A 23,268-nucleotide genomic window follows, 5' to 3' on the forward strand; every position below is an offset into this window, starting at 1 on the left:
AATTATATATTTTAATCATTTTACACATAAGTCGCATCTGAGTATAAGTCGCACCCTCGGACAAACTATGAACAAGAAGTGCGACTTATAGTCCGGAAAATACAGTAATAACTTCAGTAACTAATTACAGATGTAAAAAAGTACTACATTATTATTTATTGCAGCTAATGTTTTTTTAAACAATTCTGTGCATTTAGAATGGTGTGTGGTAAAAATCTGCTCTTGGGTTTTTGTGTCACTGGCATAAATTTGTTTCAATATTATCGTTTATCATCTATATTTACTTCAGCAATATATCAATTTTTAAAATGTGTTATTGTGACAGACCTACAGGGCATAAGAGTTTATTTATTTATGCAATTTGGATTTATCAAGACGTGCCATTCTTAAAGAGGAAAGAGACTGTGAACGTTGTGCACAGAGGAAGGAGAGGTGGCATGAAGGAAGTGCAATTCAGAGAAAAAGCATGTGATTTGGTTTCCTCTGTCTGTCTGTCAGAACACTGTGTGCTGTCTATAGGCCCTCTGCTGTTATGCAACACATGCAATTGAAAACACTCAACTCAAACTGACTCCACATCACGGCCCTGAACCCACAGCAAAATGGAGCTGTTTTATTGCTTTCTTTTCCTGCTTCCCCGTGTTCAGAATGGCATGTGCATGACAAATGACACAAGCATAGTTACTTCTACTGGACTTTATTCAAGCATGGCAAAACAAATGTGTCAAAGTGCCTGAGTGTAGTGAGGAGAAAAAGTGTGCTATTTACAAAGAAATGAAAACACAAACTGTACAATAGCATATAATGGCCATAGCTTAGAGACCACACAAGACATATGAGGTCCAAAAACAGAGCAAAAAGGAACATTTTACAGGATTTCACATTACTATAATTCTCAATCAATAGGCTCTTTGCACACAGCGCCCGCTAACCTCACTGTTAGCATCACTACTTCCTGTCCGATTGTATCTCTATGAGGTTTTTGTAGAGTCACGCTAAAATAAATAAATATTTAAAGATGAGGCAGTGGAGAGGGAGCTGCAGGTGGGCTAGGGGTCAGGGGTCAGAGGTTAGGAGGTTAGGGTCAGACAGTGGACAGGGAGCTGCAGGTGGGTTAGGGGTCAGGGGTCAGAGGTTAGGGGATTAGGGTCAGACAGTGGACAGGTCACTGACAACATGTGAAACACTTTACAAATAAAATGAATACGTGAATACGTGAATACGAAAATAAGTATTAAAACAGCACCACAAACTGAAGTATTCCACATATAACAATAATTGTACAATCTTTATTTTAATTAATCATTAATTAATTGAATTTTAATAGATTTATTTTATGTTTTTTTTATTTTAATAAAAGTGACTGTTAGCTTTGAGACACAGTGGGCTTACTAGCATGCTGCTGTGCATAGAGCTTATTTATACAATCTATATCTCTAAAAACTACTCAACACCTGATTAATATTCTGATTTTAAGACATTTTAATTTACAGAGATTTCTCTTTTTTGCAGCATAGAGCAAATGTATGCACTTATCTGTCAGTCTGTCAGAACAATGCAAGGAATAGTAAAATGTGTAAGGATGTGTGAGCTTAAGCCATGGTTTAGACCTGGCTAAGTCTTGGTTTAGACTGGATTCAGTCTAGGTCTGTCCTAGTTTGGTCTAGAGTTCAGTCTTTGTACCACAGCTGACACTGCCTTCATTTGAGCTGAAGTGCAATAATAATATTTGGACACAAGAAAAAACTAATATGTTCCATATTTGTTTCAGCTGATTTCACATTCTGTCCAAACTTTTGCTCAAACGTAGGACTCCTTTGCATACGAAAATTCTTCGAAGAGGGGATGGCTGCATCTCCGGAGCAGTGCATCTGAACGCCCTGCTGGTACAGATTCTGACATAGCTCTGGGTCTCCTGTCCACCCTCTCCACCCTCTCCACCCTCTCCAGTCCCACGTCCATGCCCACCCTCTCCCTCACCACATGCCCGGCTGTCGGCCAGTCGTAGTTGACCGACGATGGGCGCGACCTTCTGTCCAGCTGAATGGCATCCTGAACTGTCATGGCTCTGTACTCGGGGGGTAGCCCTATGTTTTGAACTGCTTGTTGGTAAGATGGGGGCTCGCACAATAGACGGCTGTCTATGTGTTTGAATACTTCTATGGCTGAGAGTGGACGAGGTTTAGGGGATGTAGCTTCACTCTGTAAGTCCTCTTGGAGTGTCTCACATGGGTACGTACTTTCGCTTTGCAGATCTGCCCTCTTCAGACTGATCCGATTAAAACTCCTGGCTCTGAGGAGGACTTTCATGGAGCGTTTTTTATCCTCTAGCTTTTCCTGGTTGAATTGTGTGGAGCTTGGTTTTCTCAGACAAGTCGGGGACCCCATAGGCGAGCTTGTAAAAACTGAGCCTTCCGATTGGTTGGACGCGGCACTGTCCAGGGAGGAGCAGGAGCACTCTCGGGTGCGATTGGTCGAATGGCAAAGCAAGGCTTCCATGTTGTCTTGGGAGAAAGAGGGGTTTATCCTGCGGCTCAAAATGGCATCGTCGGAGGATTGCTTTATCAGTGGTTGCTCACGGAAGAAGCGAGTGGCCATGGAGCAGTCATCACGACTCCAGGCATGCCATCGGAGCCCGGGTGAGTCTGCAGACAGGCAGAGGATGGGTTCAGAGCAGCGGCGGGTGACGGATGCTTTGCAAGTCAGAGGAGAGGACGATTCCTGAGTGATGTTGGAGAGAGAGGAGAAGTTCCGGGGGCTTTCACTGTCTCCTGTGGTACTGTCAGCCTGCTCTATGTCTCCATCAGGGTCTGTGCTGTCATAGGCCGAGTCGTGATGTTGAGAGGACGCAGAATCTGAGGAACATTATAATACATTAGTGACTGTGTATGCAGAAAGGAATGGGACAATTTTTAAAGAAGATTTTAAAGAAGGCCCATTGTGCTCATGTTTGCTATACTGTATAGTTTTAATCTATGACACTCATCATAATTTGGACATTTTAAATCGCAATATTCTAAAAAAAAAAAAAAAAAGCCTTGAAAAATAAGTGATTAAAGGTTGCTCAAATGTGCACAAATCACTCCAAATAAAGCTTTGAGAGTGCAAATGGTAAAAAGCTGGTTAATGGTTAAAACCTCTGAAATGTCAAATTTGCAGAACAGGTCTGCTTTAAAGGTGCAGTGTGTAACTTTTTTTTGGAGAAGGATCTGCCACCTGCTTGTCTCCCAGGAATGTTCCACAGAATGGCATTAGACTTTTTGTTTGTTTGTTTTGTTTATTGCATGCACACATTTATTACTACAGTTAAACATCCAAAATACCTTCATCTGTGTCCAATAGATGTGGAATGTTGTCTCCAACAATCTCCCAGTGCTCAATCAAGAACTGTGTCAGATCTGCCACCTGAAGCAAAAGAAGAGCAGAGCAGAAGGTCAGTCCCATGGAATCTACTCATCATTAAAGGGTCACTATGTCACTTTTCTCATGAAGGCTCTGAGACTGCCTGCATCCAGGGTGTTGTTTCTTTGCCTGCAATGTCCCACAACATGGCATTGGCTATTTTTGTAAGAAATATCCTTATTTGTTAGTTTGTTGTTCAGAAATGAATGCAGAGTATTCTTCTGACTCGTATAGATGTATGTCCTGCTGTGCTCAAAGTATCTCAAGTGTTGTTGTGTTTATCCACATCACACACACTCATATCTGAACAGAGATTTGCTGCCTCTCTATGAAACTGTGCCTGAGGTCAACCGCAGTGTCTAAGTCCCCTAAACCCCACTGCTTTTGTTCTCTGTATGTGCTTAAGAATGCATTTAAAGGTAACTTATTGGAACTTATCTAGTCCAGCATCCATAAAAAAGCAGGTATTTGTAGGAATTTATTGTATTTTATTGCTAATCTTGAAGGTCCTATATTACACAAAATGTATTCTTGTGAGCTTCAAGCCATGTTCTAATGCTGTTCCCTCATACAGGGTTTGTGTGTTAAACATGTGTGTATGAAACAAAACACAACTCCAGATCTGTTTGTGATGAGGAAATATTTGATCATAGATCAGAAAACAGTGTAATATGGCCCGTTAATACTGAGTTAGTGCCATTGTGTACTTTCAGTGTGCCCAGAGACTTCAGATGGAAAGTAGCAGTAGCTAAATCTGGTACAGATCACCTTTTCTTTTGGTAAAACCACTTAATTTGTACACAGCCCCTGACATATAAAGACAAAACAAAAAATCGTACATGTACACACTTTTCACGATCTCACTAACGTTATGTAACTTGAAGCCAAAGTTACAAGATCATCAAGGCTACCACCGTGTATTCTTTTGAAGTAGTTCTACGTGAAAGAGTAAGCAATACAGCTCCTCGATATTAGTATTTTGACGATGTATTTTTGATACATGTATTTAGGTAATAAAAACTCACTCACATTTGTACCAAAATAACTACGTGATGATCCTGACTCCTACATGTAACAGTGATTAAAATAAAATTGGAGAACGAAGAAAGCACAAAAAACAGGAGTTGATCAACAAAATGGCTTCTTGAAAATAAGCGATTCAAGATTGCACGAATCACTCTAAATATAACTTCGGGTGAGTACAACAACTATAACAGGGTTAAAAGCTCCAAAAAGCCGATTTTCCGTTATAGGTCTGCCTCAGAGGAGTATAAATCTTAGTGTTTCAAACCAGTACCATTAAACTGAAAACAGCTTCTGGATGGGAGCTGAAATGTCTTGGTGTTTTTTTTTTTTTTTTTTTTACTAAATTATGTTCTCTACCTCCTTCATGCGGTCTGGCTGTTCATCCAGGGGTGTGCCAGCCGACCACAGCAGTGTGGGGCCTATGCACACGGCCAGGTTGGGGGCGCTCATCTTGTTTGAGTGGGAGTTCTGCTGGATGTGGTATAGGACACAGAGGAGGTACTGGAGCAGCACAACGTTTGGTCTGGGCAGATCTTCCAATACTCTGAAAAAAGAGGAAGGAAAAAGCAGAACAGAAATGAGCCTACTGCAAACTCCGACTTCCTCTTTGGGGCAAACCAGATGGAGAAGTGGTGATGGTCAGTCTGCAAAGATGGAGCACTTCGGAAATGTCAAAGTACATTTTCTGCCACAATTATCAAGTCAGTATGAATCCTCTGTTTGGTAGAACAAGTGGGTGGAACAATGAAAAAATTTTCTCAAGGGGAAAGTACCCTGAATTCAAAAAGCTAAACATAAAACAAAAGGGGGAAAGTATTTGGTGTTCTGTTTACATGTGGAGCAGTATAAGATTTTGTTTAGATTAAAAAAAAAAATCTTAAATAAATGTAATAATAATAATAATAATAATAATAATAATTAAAACTGCAAACAGTGATAAAGGCCCTCGCCACCCCTTGCGACCGCTGGGTACACGCCACCGCGAAGATCCTGCGTTTCGTTCCCGCTTACATCGCTCCTCCCCCCAAACTCAGTGTCTCAGTAATACTACTCCATTCATTCCAATGAGACCATTTATGACATTATCACGCCTGCACGGTTGGAAATAGAGGTATGTCTTCATTGGCTTTTTTGTTCAGTATGATGAGCGGAATATAAAAAATTAAATTTCAATGCTCTATGAAACAAGTAATCATTTTTCATCCCAGTTAAACAAAACCCATGTATTTCAATGGGAAATGTCAGACGTTGCCATGGCAACACCTTTGAAAATAGAGGTATGTTCTTTTTGGATTTTTTGTTCAGTATGGGAATAGGGATGCCCATGCCAAATTTCAAATGTTTGTGAGAAAGCAATTTTTTTGCGTACCATTAATAAGTTCAAGGGGGCGCTGTGGAGTAATGTAAAGTTTGACATATGTAAATTGCATATCTATGCACTCAGATCAAGATTTTGAACAAAACGTATATTAATGCCGAGTCATTTAAAACTTCAAAAAACTTCTTTTTTCTTTGAAGGCTGGCCACATCCACATTTTATGACTTAAAAAAATTCAGGAGAGTAGCCTATATTCCCACATGAGTCTAGTTCATTTTGACCAATTTGCAAGTTTCTTGAATGAAAATCTGAGGCGCAAAAAATTCAAATGTGAGAGTTAAAATTTTGAAAAAATGGGGTTCCGCCCACAATGGCCGACTTCCTGTAGGGTTTAGGGTGGGGTCATAATATAATTTTTTACTTGTCTTGACATGTTCTATGTTTGTACCACATTTCATTTGTCTACGATGAAAAAGATCTCTCATTGACGTAATGTATTTTGATCTTTGAGGTGATGGTATTGACTCATTTTGCAACATTAATTTTTTAGCACATGAAAATACAAAACTTTTTGCCAATCTTGAATTTTAGGCCATAGTTGGATTAGTGTAGAACATCTATTTAGTCAACAACAAAGACCATTCCTCTGAACCCTATTCATTTCAATGACACATTTATTATGTTACCACGGTAATGTAGTTGCACATAGAGGTATGATCTCATTGACTTTTTTGATCAGTATGTCAAGGATGATATATGTGCCAAATTTCAAATGTCTGTGTCATTTTTCAATATTTTAACAAATACAGGTAAAAAAAATAATTTACACCAGTCTTGAATTTTGGGTGCAATAAAATTGACTTTTCGTTAACATTCAGTGGGTCAAAAGTGGCTTTAATCCGGCCACCAAAATAATAATAAGAAGAATAATAATGGATTTTTTTTTTTCCACCCATTATTTTTCTCCTAAACCATAACAGCTACAGTCATGTGACTTTCTCACATTGTGCCCCATCACAAATAAGGCCCCTGTGAATTTTTTCACACGTCCACGACAAATCGATTGTCTTCTACGAATTTTTGAAAATTAAATTTGAAGAGGGCGCTAGAGAGCCATTTTGTGAGAGAGTGCCTTGATTTGCATATCATTGCGTTCAGCTCATAAATGTGCATAAACGCTGTATTAGCGTTTTCCCAAAAAAAATGTGTGGAAGAGAAATATTTTATTGAAATTTTCCAGAAATTGCAATTTGGTTGAAAATTCACGCTGACCACACCCAAAGTCATAATCAAAATGTAATTGATAATCTTTAATCACACATGTGTTTAGTGGAATTTGGCCAAATTTGAAGTGTTTGTGATGAAAACTGTGCGAGGAGATGACCTGAATGCGAGGGTGTGCACTTTTGTAATCCCCGGTTTTGATCCAATATGGCCAACTTCCTGTACATTTTAGGGCGGGGCCATAATATAATTTTTGTCATGTCCCGACATGTTCTATTTTTTGATGTGAGTTTCAGATTTTTACGCTGACTTTTTCCGAGTCGGGCTCCCTTTGGCCCCATGAAAATCAAAGTTTGAGGTGGCGCTACCAAGTCATCTTTCGTTATTTTTTCTCGGGGTCTTATTGTGACAATTAGAGCTCGTCGAGTTCTAAGTTTTGACACCACTCACTGCCATGTCGGGGCGTGTGTACTTCTTGATTTTTGCCATTTTCAGGGTTTCGGACGCGGTTTTAATGAGTCCCTCAGCAGGACGTTGTCCCAGGCTCGGGCCTAATAATAATATTATAGTGTAAAGCTGTTGTATTTTACACTTTTTTCACATGAGAGTTCTGTTAAGTACAGGTAAAATGTAAGATTTGTGAAAGCTGTTTTTGGAAGTAAAACATTTTCAAAATTATGCTTTAAAGCAGCCCTATGTAACTTTCCAACCAGCCCAATTGAGATTTTATTAATTTGCCTGGAAGGTTTCACAGTATGTCATTTAATGTATCTATCGTCACTAAGACAAGCCGGTGACAACTCCAGGCCAAGTTTCCAGTCACACTTGTAGAGCTGACCTCACTCACAGTAAGAATGCATGTTTTTCAAGGAATTTCTTTTCTAACTGAATAAAACACACTTTACACCATTTAGTAGCAAAAACACGAATAGCCTTTTTGATTAGATCTATATTCAGTTCCAGTGTGTTTTCTGAGAAGTGACAGACCTCTTGAGCTCCTCGGCTCTCTGCTGGGGCTCCTCCTGGTTGAAGGATCTCATCCACCTCTCATACAGCTGAGTGTCCAGGAGGCTGCCCGGCAGCTCCTTCAGAAAGCTCTGCAACACAAGGTACACAAGCTAAGTACAACAGTAACAAGGCCACATACACTGAACAGTATTTTTTTACTCCTCCATTATCACTCCTCCAGTACATGTCACACAGCATGGTGCTGATATGAGCATTCTGTCCTGTTTACTTGAATAAGACATTCAAATATACACACATGCATTTTGAGCTTTGTGACAGCTTAGAAAAATTGTTGTTGTTTACATGTTTGTTACATTTGCCTGTGAGTAATACTAGCTAATATCTAACTTCCAGCTATAGTTTTTAAGTTCACTCATGCATGCAGGATTTTTGTTTGATGAAACAAAACAAACATTTTTGTAGTCAAACAAATTTCTGCATTATGCATTGCATTATTATGCATTATTGTTGAGCCTGAGATAAGATTTAAGAAATGTTTATTGCAAGGTTGTCTGCTGTATGTTTGGTTCTCTGCTAATCGCTAACGTTAACAATCTACAAAACAGTGCTACACATGGTAATGTTCTAACGAGTGTTTTGTGGTTGTCTGGCACCAAAACAGCCCTGTTTTTTGTTTTTTTTCCCACAGTCTGTGAAACTATAACTCTCCCATTGAAATTGTATTACAGCTAAGGTATTGTTATTATTATTTATTAAACATGTCTAAACTGGTCGTCATAACTAAAATAACACTATAAATGTTTCATTTTCAAAAGTTTCAAGCCATGATCAGCGTTATAGCTCTTATTAGTCATGGCTTGTTCTGTGTGTCCTCTGTGACATACTTTGAGTAAGCCCACGAGCAGGACCACAGGCTGCTCCCCCAGCAGCACGTCTGCCCCACTCTCCAGCTGCTCCCGGACCTCCTGCATCTTCTTGTTGTTGCAGGATTTTCGAAATGCACCTTCAGTGGATGGGCCTCGCTTTCTCAGCAACACCAAGATATCCTGTGATAGAGATAGCAGTCGTAATGGTAGTTCTGGTCACAGAGACTGGTCATGCTCGCTGTTAGTTACAGTACACCCACATGCACACTTACCAGTATGGCTTTGGGTAGGCAGCCTTCTCCAGGGCACAGTTTACTCAGAGGTCTCCCAAACAGCTGTTTCTTTTTGTAGATGAAGCTAGAGCCACTCTTCAGTCTCCTCACCACGCCCCTCCAGCGGTTCTCTGTGCAGCCAAAATGATCATTAATATAATAAAGATCAATACTGGACTACAGCACATGAACAGTGGCACAGGTGGTAAGCACTCTCCCTGCACCTCATGATGGGACAATAAACAATAATAGAGTTTATAATGATAAAAAGGACAGGCAATAATCCATAAGGACAGGCAATAATCCATAACCTTTGGGGAACATTTTATATAATTGTGATGATTGGCAACAAAGATAATCACCATTATATCACCAGAATGTGCAGAAAAAAGCAATTTCTCCCTGATGATCTCTTCTGGAGCATTGCTGTTTTTAGGCGTGTCACAATAGTTACTATATCGACTTATCATTCAATATATGGAAGTTTCTTCAGTATTTTGGGGTCAATATATATCGTGTGTACATTTTCTTTACACTACTGGGGCATTTTTGGTGATTGTTTGGCTCTATGATAAGATTTAAGCTGTTTTTGTCTATATTTACTTCAGCAATATATCGAATGTCAAAATATGTGATCGTGACAGGCCTGGTTGTTTTCACTTATAACAAAGTACAATTCTCTAACAGTTCATATCCATTTTAGCAACTTTAACAATTATCATGATATTATCGTTAATCACAATTGTTTTGTCCCATATCCACCTGCAGCCAGTTACGGTGGGTGTGTCCCCACAGGTGAGATAAAGTTAAGGTGAAGGCTTATCTGTGTTTTGGGAGCAGTAAGAAATGTAAAAACTGCAGTTTAATTTACCAGAGATGAGTCTGAAAAAAAAAAGATAAAATGGTGTCAGAAAATGGTATTGTGAATAAATCATGTGACTCTCATTTCATAGATGCTGCACAGAGGTCTGAATTTTGAGGCATTAAAGCCTCAGTATGTAACTTTTTTGTGAAAAAAATAGACTAAAATAAAAGCATGTTTTTCTCATGATGGATGTTTTTGTTGCAGTAAAAATCATATAAAAACATGCGTCCTTTCTCTGAGCAGGCTTGTATCTCCACAAATTTGACTCTTATTTGTTCTGGAGAAGGGCCTCCTCCTGCTTGTTGCCATGGAAATGTTCATTTGGCTATAATATCGCACAGTGTGGTCTAACACGTATCTGTCTCCATGGAGAATGTTTTGCGGTATGACTTTAACTTTATGGAATCAGTTGACTTTCCACCCCCACAAAGTTGCATACTATCACTTTAACTAATAGGTGCAATGTATTTGGATGTATTTCATGTACTACAGTGTTTTTCAAATGGCATTTGTAAGTGTGAAGAGTCAGTTCCCTCTCTGATCTAAGCATTTCCGTTTGCCACTGGGCCGCCCCACCCCCGACACTCACCATTCAGCTTCTCCTCTGTTGTCACATTGGGCGCCAATTTTGTGATGCCTGTGGTGCCCTGGAAACCAAAGACAACAAGCACAACTGCTCAGAAGGACTGCACAAGCACAAGTAGAAGTAGAGAATATTTTTAACCTCTCAAAATGATGTGTTTTTTTTCTACGCCACTGTTGTTTCACCTGGAATATTCTACATGGCATTAAGCATTATACCTGCAGTACAATTATAATGAAGTATTATATTGCTCAAAAATAGTCCTAACTTATGAAATATGCCTCCTTATTGAGAGCAGGGTCACCTCTCCACAGATCTGACTCTATGGTAAGTAAATCTACAAGCGACAAAAGCTTCATGTAACAGTATGAAGTGATCTGAACATTTGCATTTGTGGCTCCTTCAGATGTGAATTAGTTTGTCTTATTTGTGTGTCCATCCTTTAAAAATAGCACATTTTGGTGCATTCTTTAACAGTTACTCTTTAAGTTACTCCTTCTTGAGTAGTAGTTTTCCAAATACGTTTTTCTCTTACTTGAGTAGTTTGTTGAGCCGCTACTTTGTACTTATACTTGAGTAAAATTATTTTGAGTTTTTTTTTTTTCCCTCTCCCTGAACCGCCACCTTAACGTGGTGGAGGGGTTTGAGTGCCCGAATGATCCTGGGAGTTATGTTGTCGGGGACTTCATGCCCCTGGTAGGGTCACCCATGGCAAACAGGTCCAGGGAGACGGGACAGACGAAGAGCGGTTCAGAAGCCCCTTATGAAGAAAATTAAATCAAGGCCAGTTACGTTGCCCCACTCTGGAGCCAGGCCTGGGGTGGGTGCTCGACAGCGAGCACCTGGTGGCCGGGCCTTTCCTCACGGGGCCCGGCCGGGCTTAGCCCGAAGGACTGACGTGGGGCCGTCCTCATGTGGACCCATCACCTGCAAGAGGATCCGTAAGGGGCCGGTGCATGAAGATCTGGGCAGCAGTCGAAGGCGGCGGCCTCGACGACCGGATCTATGGACATGGAGACTGGCTCTGGGGACGTGGAATGTCACCTCGCTGGGGGGGAAGGAGCCAGAGCTTGTGCGGGAGGTTGATCGTTACCGACTAGATATAGTCGGCCTCGCCTCCACGCACAGTTTGGGCTCTGGAACCCAACTTCTTGAGAGGGGTTGGACTCTCCATTTCTCTGGTGTTGCCCGCGGGGAGCGGCGGCGAGCTGGTGTGGGCTTGCTCATTGCCCCACAGCTCAGCCGTTTTGTGTTGGGGTTCACTCCGGTGAACGAGAGGGTCGCGTCCCTGCACCTTCGGGTCAGGGACAGGTCTCTCACTGTTGTGTCGGCCTACGGGCCAAACAGCAGTGCAGAGTACCCGGCCTTCTTGGAGACCCTGGGAGGGGTACTAGACAGTGCACCGACCGGGGACTTCAATGCCCATGTGGGTAATGACAGTGACACTTGGAGGGGCGTGATTGGGAGGAACGGTCTCCCCGATCTGAACCCGAGTGGTGTTTTGTTATTGGACTTTTGTGCTAGTCACAGTTTGTCCATAACAAACATCATGTTCGAGCACAAGGGTGTCCATCGGTGCACGTGGCACCGGGACACTCTAGGTCGGAGGTCAATGATCGACTTTGTTGTCGTGTCATCTGACCTCGGACCGCGTGTCTTGGACACTCGGGTGAAGAGAGGGGCTGAGCTGTCAACCGATCACCACCTGGTGGTGAGTTGGATCCGCTGGCGGAGGAGGAAGCCGGACGGACCTGGCAGACCCAAGCGTATTGTAAGGGTCTGTTATGAAGGCCTTCTGTCAGAGGGGTCTTCAACTCACACCTCCGGGAGAGCTTCTCCCTGATCCCGGGGGAGGTTGGAGACATGGACTCTGAGTGGGCCATGTTCTCCACCTCTATTGTAAATGTGGCCGCTCGTGGCTGTGGTCGTAAGGTCTGCGGTGCTTGTCGCTGCGGCAATCCCCGAACCCGGTGGTGGACACCGGAAGTAAGGGATGCCGTCAAGCTGAAGAAGGAGTCCTATCAAGCCTTGTTGGCTCGTGGGACTCCTGAGGCAGCTGATGAGTACAGGCGGGCCAAGCGTGCCGCGGCTCGTGCGGTTGCAGAGGCAAAATCTCGGGGTTGGGAGGAGTTCAGGGAGGCTATGGAGGAGGACTATCGGACGGCCTCAAAGAAATTCTGGCAAACTGTCCAACGCCTCAGGAGGGGGAAGCAGTGCTTCACCAACACTGTTTACAGTGCGGGTGGAGGGCTGCTGACCTCAACTGGGGATGTTGTCGGGCGGTGGAAGGAATACTTTGAGGATCTCCTCAATCCCCCCGTCATGTCTTCCGAGGAGGAAGCAGAGACTGGGGACCCGGAGGCGGACTCGTCCATCACCCTGGCTGAAGTCACCGAGGTGGTTAACAAGCTCCTCGGTGGCAAGGCTCCGGGGGTGGACGAGATCCGTCCCGAGTACCTCAAGTCTCTGGATGTTGTGGGACTGTCTTGGCTGACACGTCTCTGCAACATCGCGTGGCAGTCGGGGACAGTACCACTGGAATGGCAGACCGGGGTGGTGGTCCCTCTGTATAAGAAGGGGGACCGGAGGGTGTGTTCCAATTACAGGGGAATCACACTCTTCAGCCTTCCCAGTAAGGTCTATTCCAGGGTACTGGAGAGGAGAATCCAACCGATAGTCGAACCTCGGATTCAGGAGGAGCAGTGTGGTTTTCGTCCTGGTCGTGGAACACTGGACCAGCTATATACTCACCATCGGGTCCTCGAGGGCTCATGGGAGTATGCCCAACCAGTCCACATGTGTTTTGTGGATCTGGAGAAGGCATTCGACCGTGTCCCTCGTAGTGTCCTTTGGGGGGTGCTCTGGGAGTATGGGGTCCGGGGCCCTTTGCTAAGGGCTGTCCGGTCCCTGTATGACCGGAGCAGGAGCTGTGTTCGCATTGCTGGCAGTAAGTCAGACCTGTTCCCGGTGCATGTTGGACTCCGCCAGGGCTGCCCTTTGTCACCGGTTCTGTTCATTATATTTATGGACAGAATTTCTAGGTGCAGCCAGGGGCCGGAGGGGGTCTGGTTCGGGAACCACAGGATTTCATCTCTGCTATTTGCGGATGATGTTGTCCTGATGGCTTCATTGAGCCAGGACCTGCAGCAGGCACTGGGGCGGTTTGCAGCCGAGTGTGAAGCGGCTGGGATGAGAATCAGCTCCTCCAAATCCGAGGCCATGGTTCTCGACCGGAAAAAGGTGGTTTGCCCTCTTCGGGTGGGTGGTGAGTCTCTGTCCCAAGTGGAGGAGTTCAAGTATCTCGGGGTCTTGTTCACGAGTGAGGGAAGGATGGAGCGTGAGATTGACAGGCGGATCGGTGCAGTGATGCGGTCGCTGTATCGGTCCATTGTGGTGAAGAAGGTCAATCTACATTCCTACCCTCACCTATGGTCATGAGCTCTGGGTAATGACCGAAAGGACAAGGTCGCGGATACAAGCGGCCGAAATGGGTTTCCTCCGCAGAGGGGCCGGGCGCACCCTTAGGGATAGGGTGAGGAGCTCAGTCACACGGGAGGAGCTCGGAGTAGAGCCACTGCTCCTACACGTTGAGAGGAACCAGTTGAGGTGGCTCGGGCATCTGCTCAGGATGCCTCCTGGACGCCTCCCTAGGGAGGTGTTCTGGGCATGTCCCACCAGGAGGAGGCCCCGGGGAAGACCCAGGACACGCTGGAGGGACTATGTCTCTCAGCTGGCCTGGGAACGCCTTGGGATCCCACCGGAGGAGCTGGAGGACATGTCTGGGGTGAGGGAAGTTTGGGAGTCCCTGCTTAGACTGCTGCCCCCGCAGAAGAAAATGGATGGATGGACTAAGTATTTTTGCTTTAGGACAATTTTTGGCTACTGTGCCACCACTGTATGAGTCTAATGAAACTCCGGGACTGAACAGTTGTGCAGTAACCATGTTCTGTAACAGTTCTCTGATTGGTTATTGCTGCGTTTAAGCAAAATGTTAAACAACATACCTGAACATACCTGAGTATTCCTGAACATACCTGAGTATACCTGAACATACCTGAGTATACCTGAGTATACCTGAGTATACCTGAGTATACCTGAACATACCTGAGTATACCTGAACATACCTGAGTATACCTGAGTATACCTGAACATACCTGAGTATACCTGAACATACCTGAACATACCTGAGTATACCTGAACATACCTGAACATACCTGAACATACCTGAGTATACCTGAACATACCTGAACATACCTGAGTATACCTGAGTACTATCATGTGTGAAACACCTTTAATCTATTTCCACCAGGGTCACAGTGTCTGGGGTCACCAGGGCACTTACATTGACTGGTAGTTCAATGAGATGTTCCATGCCCCCTCCGCTTAGAGATTTTACCTGTAGATATACAAATTATTTGGTTAATCGCTCCCTTAGATATGATTTCATTTTTGTCTTTTGCGTGGCCTTTCCTCTCCAGGTGCCAGGCTCTTGGACCACTACTCTGTCCTTCTACTTGTGATCTTAAAGGGTGCATATTGTGTAAAATCTTAACATCAAATCGTAACATCTTAAAATCTTTATCAAAACATAGTTAACATGATTACATTTACATTTTGATAATATTCTTGCTAGTTTTGACTCATTTGGTTATAATTGTCCTTCCTGTTTGGACATGACGAGCAGATGTGTCATAAGTAGAGCGTAACTGTTACTTAGCAACCATACTGTAAACAAGAGCCATCAAGCTCATCTCTTTTATACAATAATTATGAGTTGACAAATAAAAATATAGGAAAATAGCTTTATTTTGTTGAATTAAGGTTCAAACTGTCAAAAGTGTGTGTTTGAGCAAAAATAACATTTTGGAAAGAGTTTTGTGTGTTGATGACATGTTATCACATGGTGTGTTGATGACATTTTTGAACTCTTGAAATTTTCAACTTTTCTTTTTTAGCTTTTCTTCAAATAGTTACCATAGACAAGATCACACCAAGCAACGTAATTAGAAAAACAGAAAAAATATATAATTACTTGATGTTAGTGTTTGGGCGGGTGGTTGAACGATGATGTTGGTTGTTTATGTGGAAGGTTCCTTGGTTGGGTGCATGAGTGCATGGTGCTACTTGTGGTTGTACAGAGTGCATTGTGATCACTTACTGCGATGTTTCCTGTCAACACCTTCATGTGGCCGTCTGAGAGAGTGCACTCTCCACCAGCATGAGCTTTAGCGTCACAGATGTTCCTATAACAATGAAATAACAGTGAAAGAACACTTTTAGACAAGATGACCCTATGATCATTGTCACATTTTTATATATTGCTTTTCTACGTTCAAGGCACTCAAAGCACTTCATATCAAAGAACCACTCACCAATTCACACACACATTCACACATGCATGGAGGGTTAACTGTCTTGCCCAAGGACACAACTACAGCATTCATCTGTGGGAGCTGGAATCACACCGCCAACCTGTAAGTCAGTGGATCAGACCGCTCTACCAACAATGTTTATGTCAAGAGCAGAATTCGCCCCTAAAGTGTTTGTGACATTAGTGCTTATGATTTAGCTTAGACAAATAAAGGCTTTTAAAACTAATACATGAATAGCATTGGTTTTGCTGGTTTCATGAATAAATAAAATAATTTCTTTGAGTGTCCAAAATGCACAAAACAAACTGAATGCATTATTATTATTGGTAGTAGTGGTAGTAGTAGTAGTGTTAGTACATTCTCTTCTCCAGACCGTACTACATTTACAGGTGTCATTGGCTCCGTTCTCAGTCATCTTATTGAAAGAGTAAGTTGGAATTTCCCAAAAACTTTGAAAAATGACTTAGGCTATTATGCTATGAGGCAAATTATTATACATTCTTCATGATAGAGCTGAACAATTTGTGAAAAAATATCTAATTTGATTTTTTGGACCAGCAGTAATAATAGGATTCTCTTCAAAGTTCACATTTTAAACATGTACAGAAGAACTGGCAAAACCACTGAAATCTGGACTGACATACTAATACGAGAATCACTTTTCAGAACATGTTTGTACAGATCTAAACTACAGGTTTAGATGTTTTTATGCAGAAAAAAGACAAGAGACTTCGTTGTTTGTGGAGTTTGTTGTCTGTGGTTCTTCAAAAACTGCAGCCTTTTGCAATTATGATTTTGATAAGATTTGGATTAACCTTGTGACCCAAATTGATGAGTCAAAGTTATTACTGTTAATTCTGACATAACTGAATATTTCACCTTGCACCTAAGCCCACTGTGTAAATGAGTGGTGTTTGGCTGCTCTTTGTTGTGTGCCCTTGTACTTTCCAATCCCCTGCAGCCTGTCACCTGCAGCCCACTGAAAACCACCTCACAAACAAATGCTGCAGTGGGGAATTTACCGTACCAAGTCACAGCTCAGCACCTGCCCTTTCAGGCCCACTCAACAGGTCATGTATAACCCACCACTGTGAACGCACAACCATGTACCAATAAAAACTACATTTCACAAGTTTAGACTGTCAAACTGTCTCAAAATAAACACTATAAGTACTACTATACTACTGCTTCTACTACTATTACTGCTGCTGTCTCTACTACTACTGCTACTACTGCTACTACTGCTGCTTGTAGTACTCCACTGTTTCTACTACTGCTACTACTGCTGCTTCTAGTACTCCACTGTTTCTACTACTACTACTACTAATGCTTCTACTACTACTACTGCTACACTACTGTTTCTACTACTACTGCTATTACTACTGCTGCTGCTGCTGCTGCTGCTGCTACTACTGCTTCTGATACGGTTTCTACTACTGCTGCTTCCACTGCTACTACTACTTCGACTCCTACTACTGCTGCTTCTAATACTGCTTTTATTACTATTTCTACTATTACATTACTGCTTCTACTTCTACTACTACTACTGGTTCTACATTTACTACTACTGGTTTGAATACTGCCTTTGCTACTGCTTCTAGTACTACTTCGACTGCTGTTTCAGCTACTACTGCTTCTGGTATCATCAACTGCTTCTACTACTACTACTGCTTCTGGTATCATCAACTGCTTCTACTACTACTACTGCTTCTGGTATCATCAACTGCTTCTACTACTACTACTGCTTCTGGTATCATCAACTGCTTCTACTACTACTACTGCTTCTGGTATCATCAACTGCTTCTACTACTACTACTGCTTCTGGTATCATCAACTGCTTCTACTACTACTACTACTGCTTCTGGTATCATCAACTGCTTCTACTACTACTACTACTGCTTCTGGTATCATCAACTGCTTCTACTACTACTACTACTGCTTCTGGTATCATCAACTGCTTCTACTACTACTACTGCTTCTGGTATCATCAACTGCTTCTACTACTACTACTGCTTCTGGTATCATCAACTGCTTCTACTACTACTACTTCTACTATCACACTACTGTTTCTTCTACTACTACTACTACTACTACTACTACTACTGTTTCTACTACTACTACTACTACTACTACTACTACTACTACTACTACTACTACTACTACTACTACTACTACTACTACTACTACTACTACTACTACTACTACTACTACTACTACTACTACTACTTCTAATGCTGCTCCTACTACTGGTTTTAGCACTACTACTGTTACCTCTCAAAAGCTGTATGTAGATTTACTACTATGAAAAGCACCATATATTCTGTCATAATTGTGTCTAATCACAGCAATCTTAAATGTTACAATAGTTTAAATTCAGTGTAATTATCTTTTAAGAACATTACCAATGGAATAAGTATTCCACTTAAAATATAAATCAGTTATCTTAAAACTGCTTTTCTATCGGCAATTTTAACTTTCAAATTCATGAATCTGTCTTCTTACCTGTGGAGAGTGTTGGACCAGTGTTTTTTGTGATCAGGTGAGCTGCAACAAGAGCATGGTCCGAGTTAGTCCACAGCAGTAAAAACGCGTCCACCTGCTTCAAGTGAACGTGTTCCACCAGCCCACTTTTACATAACATTTAGGAAAGTGTCATTCAGTCATGGGGACAGGAAGTGACATCACGGCACGCCCCAAACCACTTCCTGGTTTCAGCATGTGCGCCGTCAGTGGAAAGTGAGACGTTTAGATGCTCTTACTGTACGCGTCAATCAGAGTGGCTCATTTTGGCTTTGGTCAGATACAGATTTAGTCCAAAATATTGATGCCTTGCAGTGACATTACGGGAGTGTTCTAAATGTGTGTCTATGGTGGAATGTTCAGCAGCGTGGTGACGCTCAAGAAACAAGAACAAGAAAAATACAAAATGTATTTAAACAACATATTTTCAAGAGCCTATGATCAATCCGAGCGTTCATGGTCCTGTTTAAGTGTTTCATTTTCACTAAAATAGGTGAGCTAAAAGTTGATAAATGCTACCTAACTTGTGACTGTATTTAATGTGTGAGAGACATTTAACAGCAGTAATCAGCACACCTTTTGTAGATCAAACTAAGTCAACTCTTCCTGATCAAACTGTGTAAAAAAAAAGATTAAAGTCTAACAGAGCTTCAAGCAGAGTAGAGCCTCTAGTTAGTCTCACATTCCCAGGGACTGTTGAGGACATCAGCTGCAAACTATTGGTAGTTGATGACACATAATGTTAAAGGTGCACTATGGAACTTTTCTCCTGGAAGGTCCACTATCTGCTTTTCTTCATGGAATTATTATTGCTTTGCCGAATGTACCGCCGTATGGCTATTGGATCTCCATAGAGACAAGCATGTAAGGCATAGGTCAGATCTGACAACCTATACATAAGTATCGTACTTTCCAGACTATAATTCACACTTTTTTTTTCTTTTCATAGTTTGCCTGGGGGTGCGACTTGTACTCAAATGACTTCTATGTGACTTATATGTGGCATATATAACTATATATATAACTTCACATCTTGGTTACAGAAACACACTGACAACCCCGTTTTTTTTCTTCATTATTATGCATATTTTGACTTGATTCCAGTGTACCAAAATATGGTAATGCAGTCTAAGGAATGGATTTTTGAGCAATAAAAAATCTTCATAGAGCAACTTTTAATATAATTTTTCATGATTCTCAAACCAGATATTTGCAGATTTATTGACCTGTTTTTTTAATTAATATCGCTGTAGTTACAAGTGTTTGTGTTTTGACTAAAAAGAAGAAGAAGAAGAATAGCAACCAGTTATTGAGCACTAACAGGGATCTTAAAAATGAAACAAAACTGAACCTATCCACATGAAATGAAAACTGACACAAGGTTCAACATCTTCTATCAGTATAAATAAACAAAACAAACTTTTTTCACAATACTCTAAGAAAGTGGTGCCATTATTCAACCCTAAAGACGTGATATTTGTCACTGGAAGCAACCAATGTCATTTTCACCTGTTGTAATTTCAACTAAGTCAGGTCTTTAGAGTCAAATTATGTTAAATAAAGCTCAGAGTTAGCAGTGGTTTTCACACTGTACAATGTGATGATTTTATACTCCCAGATGGGAGTATAAAATCATCACCCCACTGACTTCAGCTTCAATTCACTTTCTATTGAAAAACTGTGGTCCCTCTCTCTGTAACTGCTGCTGTCAGACTCATTTGCTCTTGTTTGTATTAACCCGCTCTACATGATCCTGGTATTTTTATTTGGCCAATTTGTCTATAAATCAAGATATGAACATTAATAACCAATGACCAATGACGAGCTTACTTTCTCCAAGGTTTCTCTAGCATTAGGAACAGGCCATGCCTACAGTCCCCCTTTTCTCAGTAACTGCTGCTGTTAGGCTTGCCATTTGCTCATTTACACATTCTGTTAGTCCACTTCACTATACATTCTATGATCGGTATTTCATATTATTGGCCTATAGAACGATGTGACGTCATCTGAAACCCAGTAGTAGACATACTTTCTCATGCTGGTTTAGCCAATTTTGTTTCTTTGTCAACATATTTTGGAGGGATGATTAAATGTTCAAAATGTCTCCACAAAGTAACTAAAATGTTCACACAAGAACTCACAAGGTTATATAATGCAAAATGTAGGTCACTGGAAACTAGACTTGGTTTCAGATAGATATGATCTTTGTTGTGAAAGCAAATCTAGAGCAAAGGTCTATAAATGTGTAGAGACAGGTATCTCACCAATGTGAGGTATCAGATAAAAAAAAACTGCCTTCTTTCTATTGCTATAGTCTTTGTTTTCAGGAACTTGTGTTTTTTTCGACACACATCACATGACATGTACAAAACTATGTTACTATCAATAAGTGAAAGAGGCACATGATAACCACAAGATCATGACAGAAGAGATAGTTACTTGTTTGTCACAGAGAGGTCAGGGTGATTTTTTTACATTTGGTCGAGTCAACGACAACTCTATAAACCCTTCCAAGAGTGACGTGTTTAGAAATGTGAACATAGCAGGATACTGGTATAAACATTCTGTGCCATTCATTTTAAATAAGGAGGCAAAATAAAAACATGAATCATGACATTTGTAGACAGTGCAGACAAATGGTTGTTGTTTCTGTACATTTGAGTGGTAGGCTTATCAGTCAAGGCTATCGCTCAATATCTAACTTCCAGCTCCAGTTTCTAAAGATCACTAGTGTATGCAGGATTTGTTGTGCTTGATGAAATAAAAGGTCAATTTTAGAGGGTGTATTTCTTTCTACCATGTTTTAAATGTCAACCATGTAAGTCTGAGTAATCTTGCAATCTCAACACAAAACATAAAAAAACACAACCAAAGTGTGCTTTAGTAGTATTTAGACACTAAAGTTGGCAATATTGGATAAGATCAATAGAGGGCTAGATGTAGTGTTTCACAACCACTGACTTCACCAAAACCAGCTCACTCAGGAGACACACTCACCCGAAGGTCAGCAGGCAGACGGCAAGGTCCCAGGCCAGGACCAGGCTCAGGCCCAAGTCCAGGTCTGAGTCCAGGTCTGAAGGAAGCTCCTCCTCCAGCTCTGAATCAAAGCCAAACAGCCACGCCTCCTCCAGGTTCACTCTGTGTTTCAGACGGTAACTTGCTGTCGACCTGAGTGCAGAGAGGAATATGTATAGGTCTGCTAAGCTCTACCAATGAGAATTTGGGAAAAACATTATGACCTGAAAAAGCAATTCTATAAAACAAATATATATTGACAGGCTTTTTAATCATTGCTATCAAAACTTTTGTATGAACTCTGTTCCAAACTACATGCTTTTACTGATAAAGGATTAGCTGTAGACCTCTCGATTTTTTGAAAAGCCAAGAATGTCATTGGCAATTAGAAATTACTGAATCTCAGTCTTGATTAAAATTTGACCAGTCCCAAGTGTATACTCATCTGCCAGCACACATAATGATGGCAGATCTATATGAAAATGAAACCTATTGTTGTCTCCTCAGTCACTTTGTTTACATGAACAGCAGGAAAACCGGATGAGGCCTAGTCTAATTTAAACTGATTTATCAAAATGCATGTAAACCATGGAACTACGGCTGAGTACTGTGTGTATAGCTGTAGTTTGAATCTCCCAGATGCCAATACCAATAACTTGTCTGGAGGAGCCGAAACTTGGATGCCCATTGCGTGTCACAGTGCAGTCCAATTAGACACACCAGGAGAGGCTTTCAACTGCACGAGATAAGAAACAGTCAGGAAAGTATCAGACATGTCTTTTGGACATGTATTCACTTGTTCACTTGAGTAGCCATGACAAACTACAGTCCCTACATCATGAACTAGCACATGTTGTCTTCATAGTTTTACATGAAACATTCTAGAAGCTTCAGTGATCTTATTTGTGTTGTGGAGAGCAAATCTACTTCTGACAAAAGTATGGTTATATATTTATATATATTAGTGCTTTTATTAGCAACAATAGCTGACCAAAGTTTTAGTGATAATGCTATATTACTAGACGCCCCTGAATGTCTCATAGTCTCCCGTTCACACCTGTTCAGTTCTTTGAGCTGCTGTAGACTGGGAGAAGAGTGGTTTTGGGGCAAAGGTAATTTGAATTTGGTTTAGTGCACTCTGAGTTTTGATCCTCTGCAATTTAGAGGATCCTCTGCAATTTAGAGGATTTTCTTGGAAGTAACATAGTGAGTATAAATGCTCAGATTAGTGTGGACACGTTGTGTAAGAACAGTGACGCCATGTCTCATTAGTCATTAGGGCCATAAAGCTTAGCAATGCATTTACTCCCATGGAGAAGGTCATTTCTGTGTAAATGTGCTTTCTGAACATCATTAGATATTAACAGAGTACATCGAGACGGGTCCCACAAAGTGATTTGCTACATTTTCTATTGCATAACAGTTTAAATGTTTATTGGAATTGGACAATTGACCTATATATATATATATATGTATATATATATATATATATATATATATATAAAATATATATATATATACACACACATACACATGTATACACAAAGCAGTACAGTAAAGAGGTCTGAAAATCATCATATTGACTATGGTCTAAACTTGAATTCAACACATTTCTTCCTTTCGGGAAGGAATCTCTATCCCCTCCTTTAAACCCGAGTAGCCACGCTCTTTTGGTCTCACTTCTTCAGAAAACCACTCAGACTGCTCTTGTCACAATCTACAGCAGGTCCTAAAAGACTTTCAGGGGTGTAGTGTACGTGTGGTCATTTCCCTAAATCTCCTTACCCATAGTTGGCTAAAAAGTAACATTTGATCATTTTGAGTATATGTCACGTG

At 41.4% G+C, this 23,268-nt stretch overlaps 1 protein-coding gene across 1 annotated transcript in view; it reads right to left on the bottom strand.

Annotated features, from left to right (window-relative positions):
* Positions 1-693: 693 nt before the first annotated feature.
* tagapb (T cell activation RhoGTPase activating protein b) overlaps positions 694-23,268 on the bottom strand; it is a 30,222-nt gene continuing 7,647 nt past the window's right edge. Inside the window, exons 4-14 of the mRNA XM_033991346.2 lie at positions 21,415-21,585; positions 18,400-18,441; positions 15,684-15,768; positions 14,868-14,921; positions 10,532-10,589; positions 9,078-9,208; positions 8,824-8,985; positions 7,958-8,067; positions 4,786-4,972; positions 3,324-3,405; positions 694-2,855 (exon numbers count right to left, since the gene is read on the bottom strand). Of these exons, the coding sequence (XP_033847237.1) occupies positions 1,801-2,855; positions 3,324-3,405; positions 4,786-4,972; positions 7,958-8,067; positions 8,824-8,985; positions 9,078-9,208; positions 10,532-10,589; positions 14,868-14,921; positions 15,684-15,768; positions 18,400-18,441; positions 21,415-21,585 (2,137 nt within the window). The 3' untranslated portion in view covers positions 694-1,800. The remainder of the gene's footprint in view (positions 2,856-3,323; positions 3,406-4,785; positions 4,973-7,957; positions 8,068-8,823; positions 8,986-9,077; positions 9,209-10,531; positions 10,590-14,867; positions 14,922-15,683; positions 15,769-18,399; positions 18,442-21,414; positions 21,586-23,268) is intronic.

Source organism: Periophthalmus magnuspinnatus, chromosome 24, assembly GCF_009829125.3.
Source record: "Periophthalmus magnuspinnatus isolate fPerMag1 chromosome 24, fPerMag1.2.pri, whole genome shotgun sequence".
Classification (NCBI taxonomy): domain Eukaryota; kingdom Metazoa; phylum Chordata; class Actinopteri; order Gobiiformes; family Gobiidae; genus Periophthalmus; species Periophthalmus magnuspinnatus.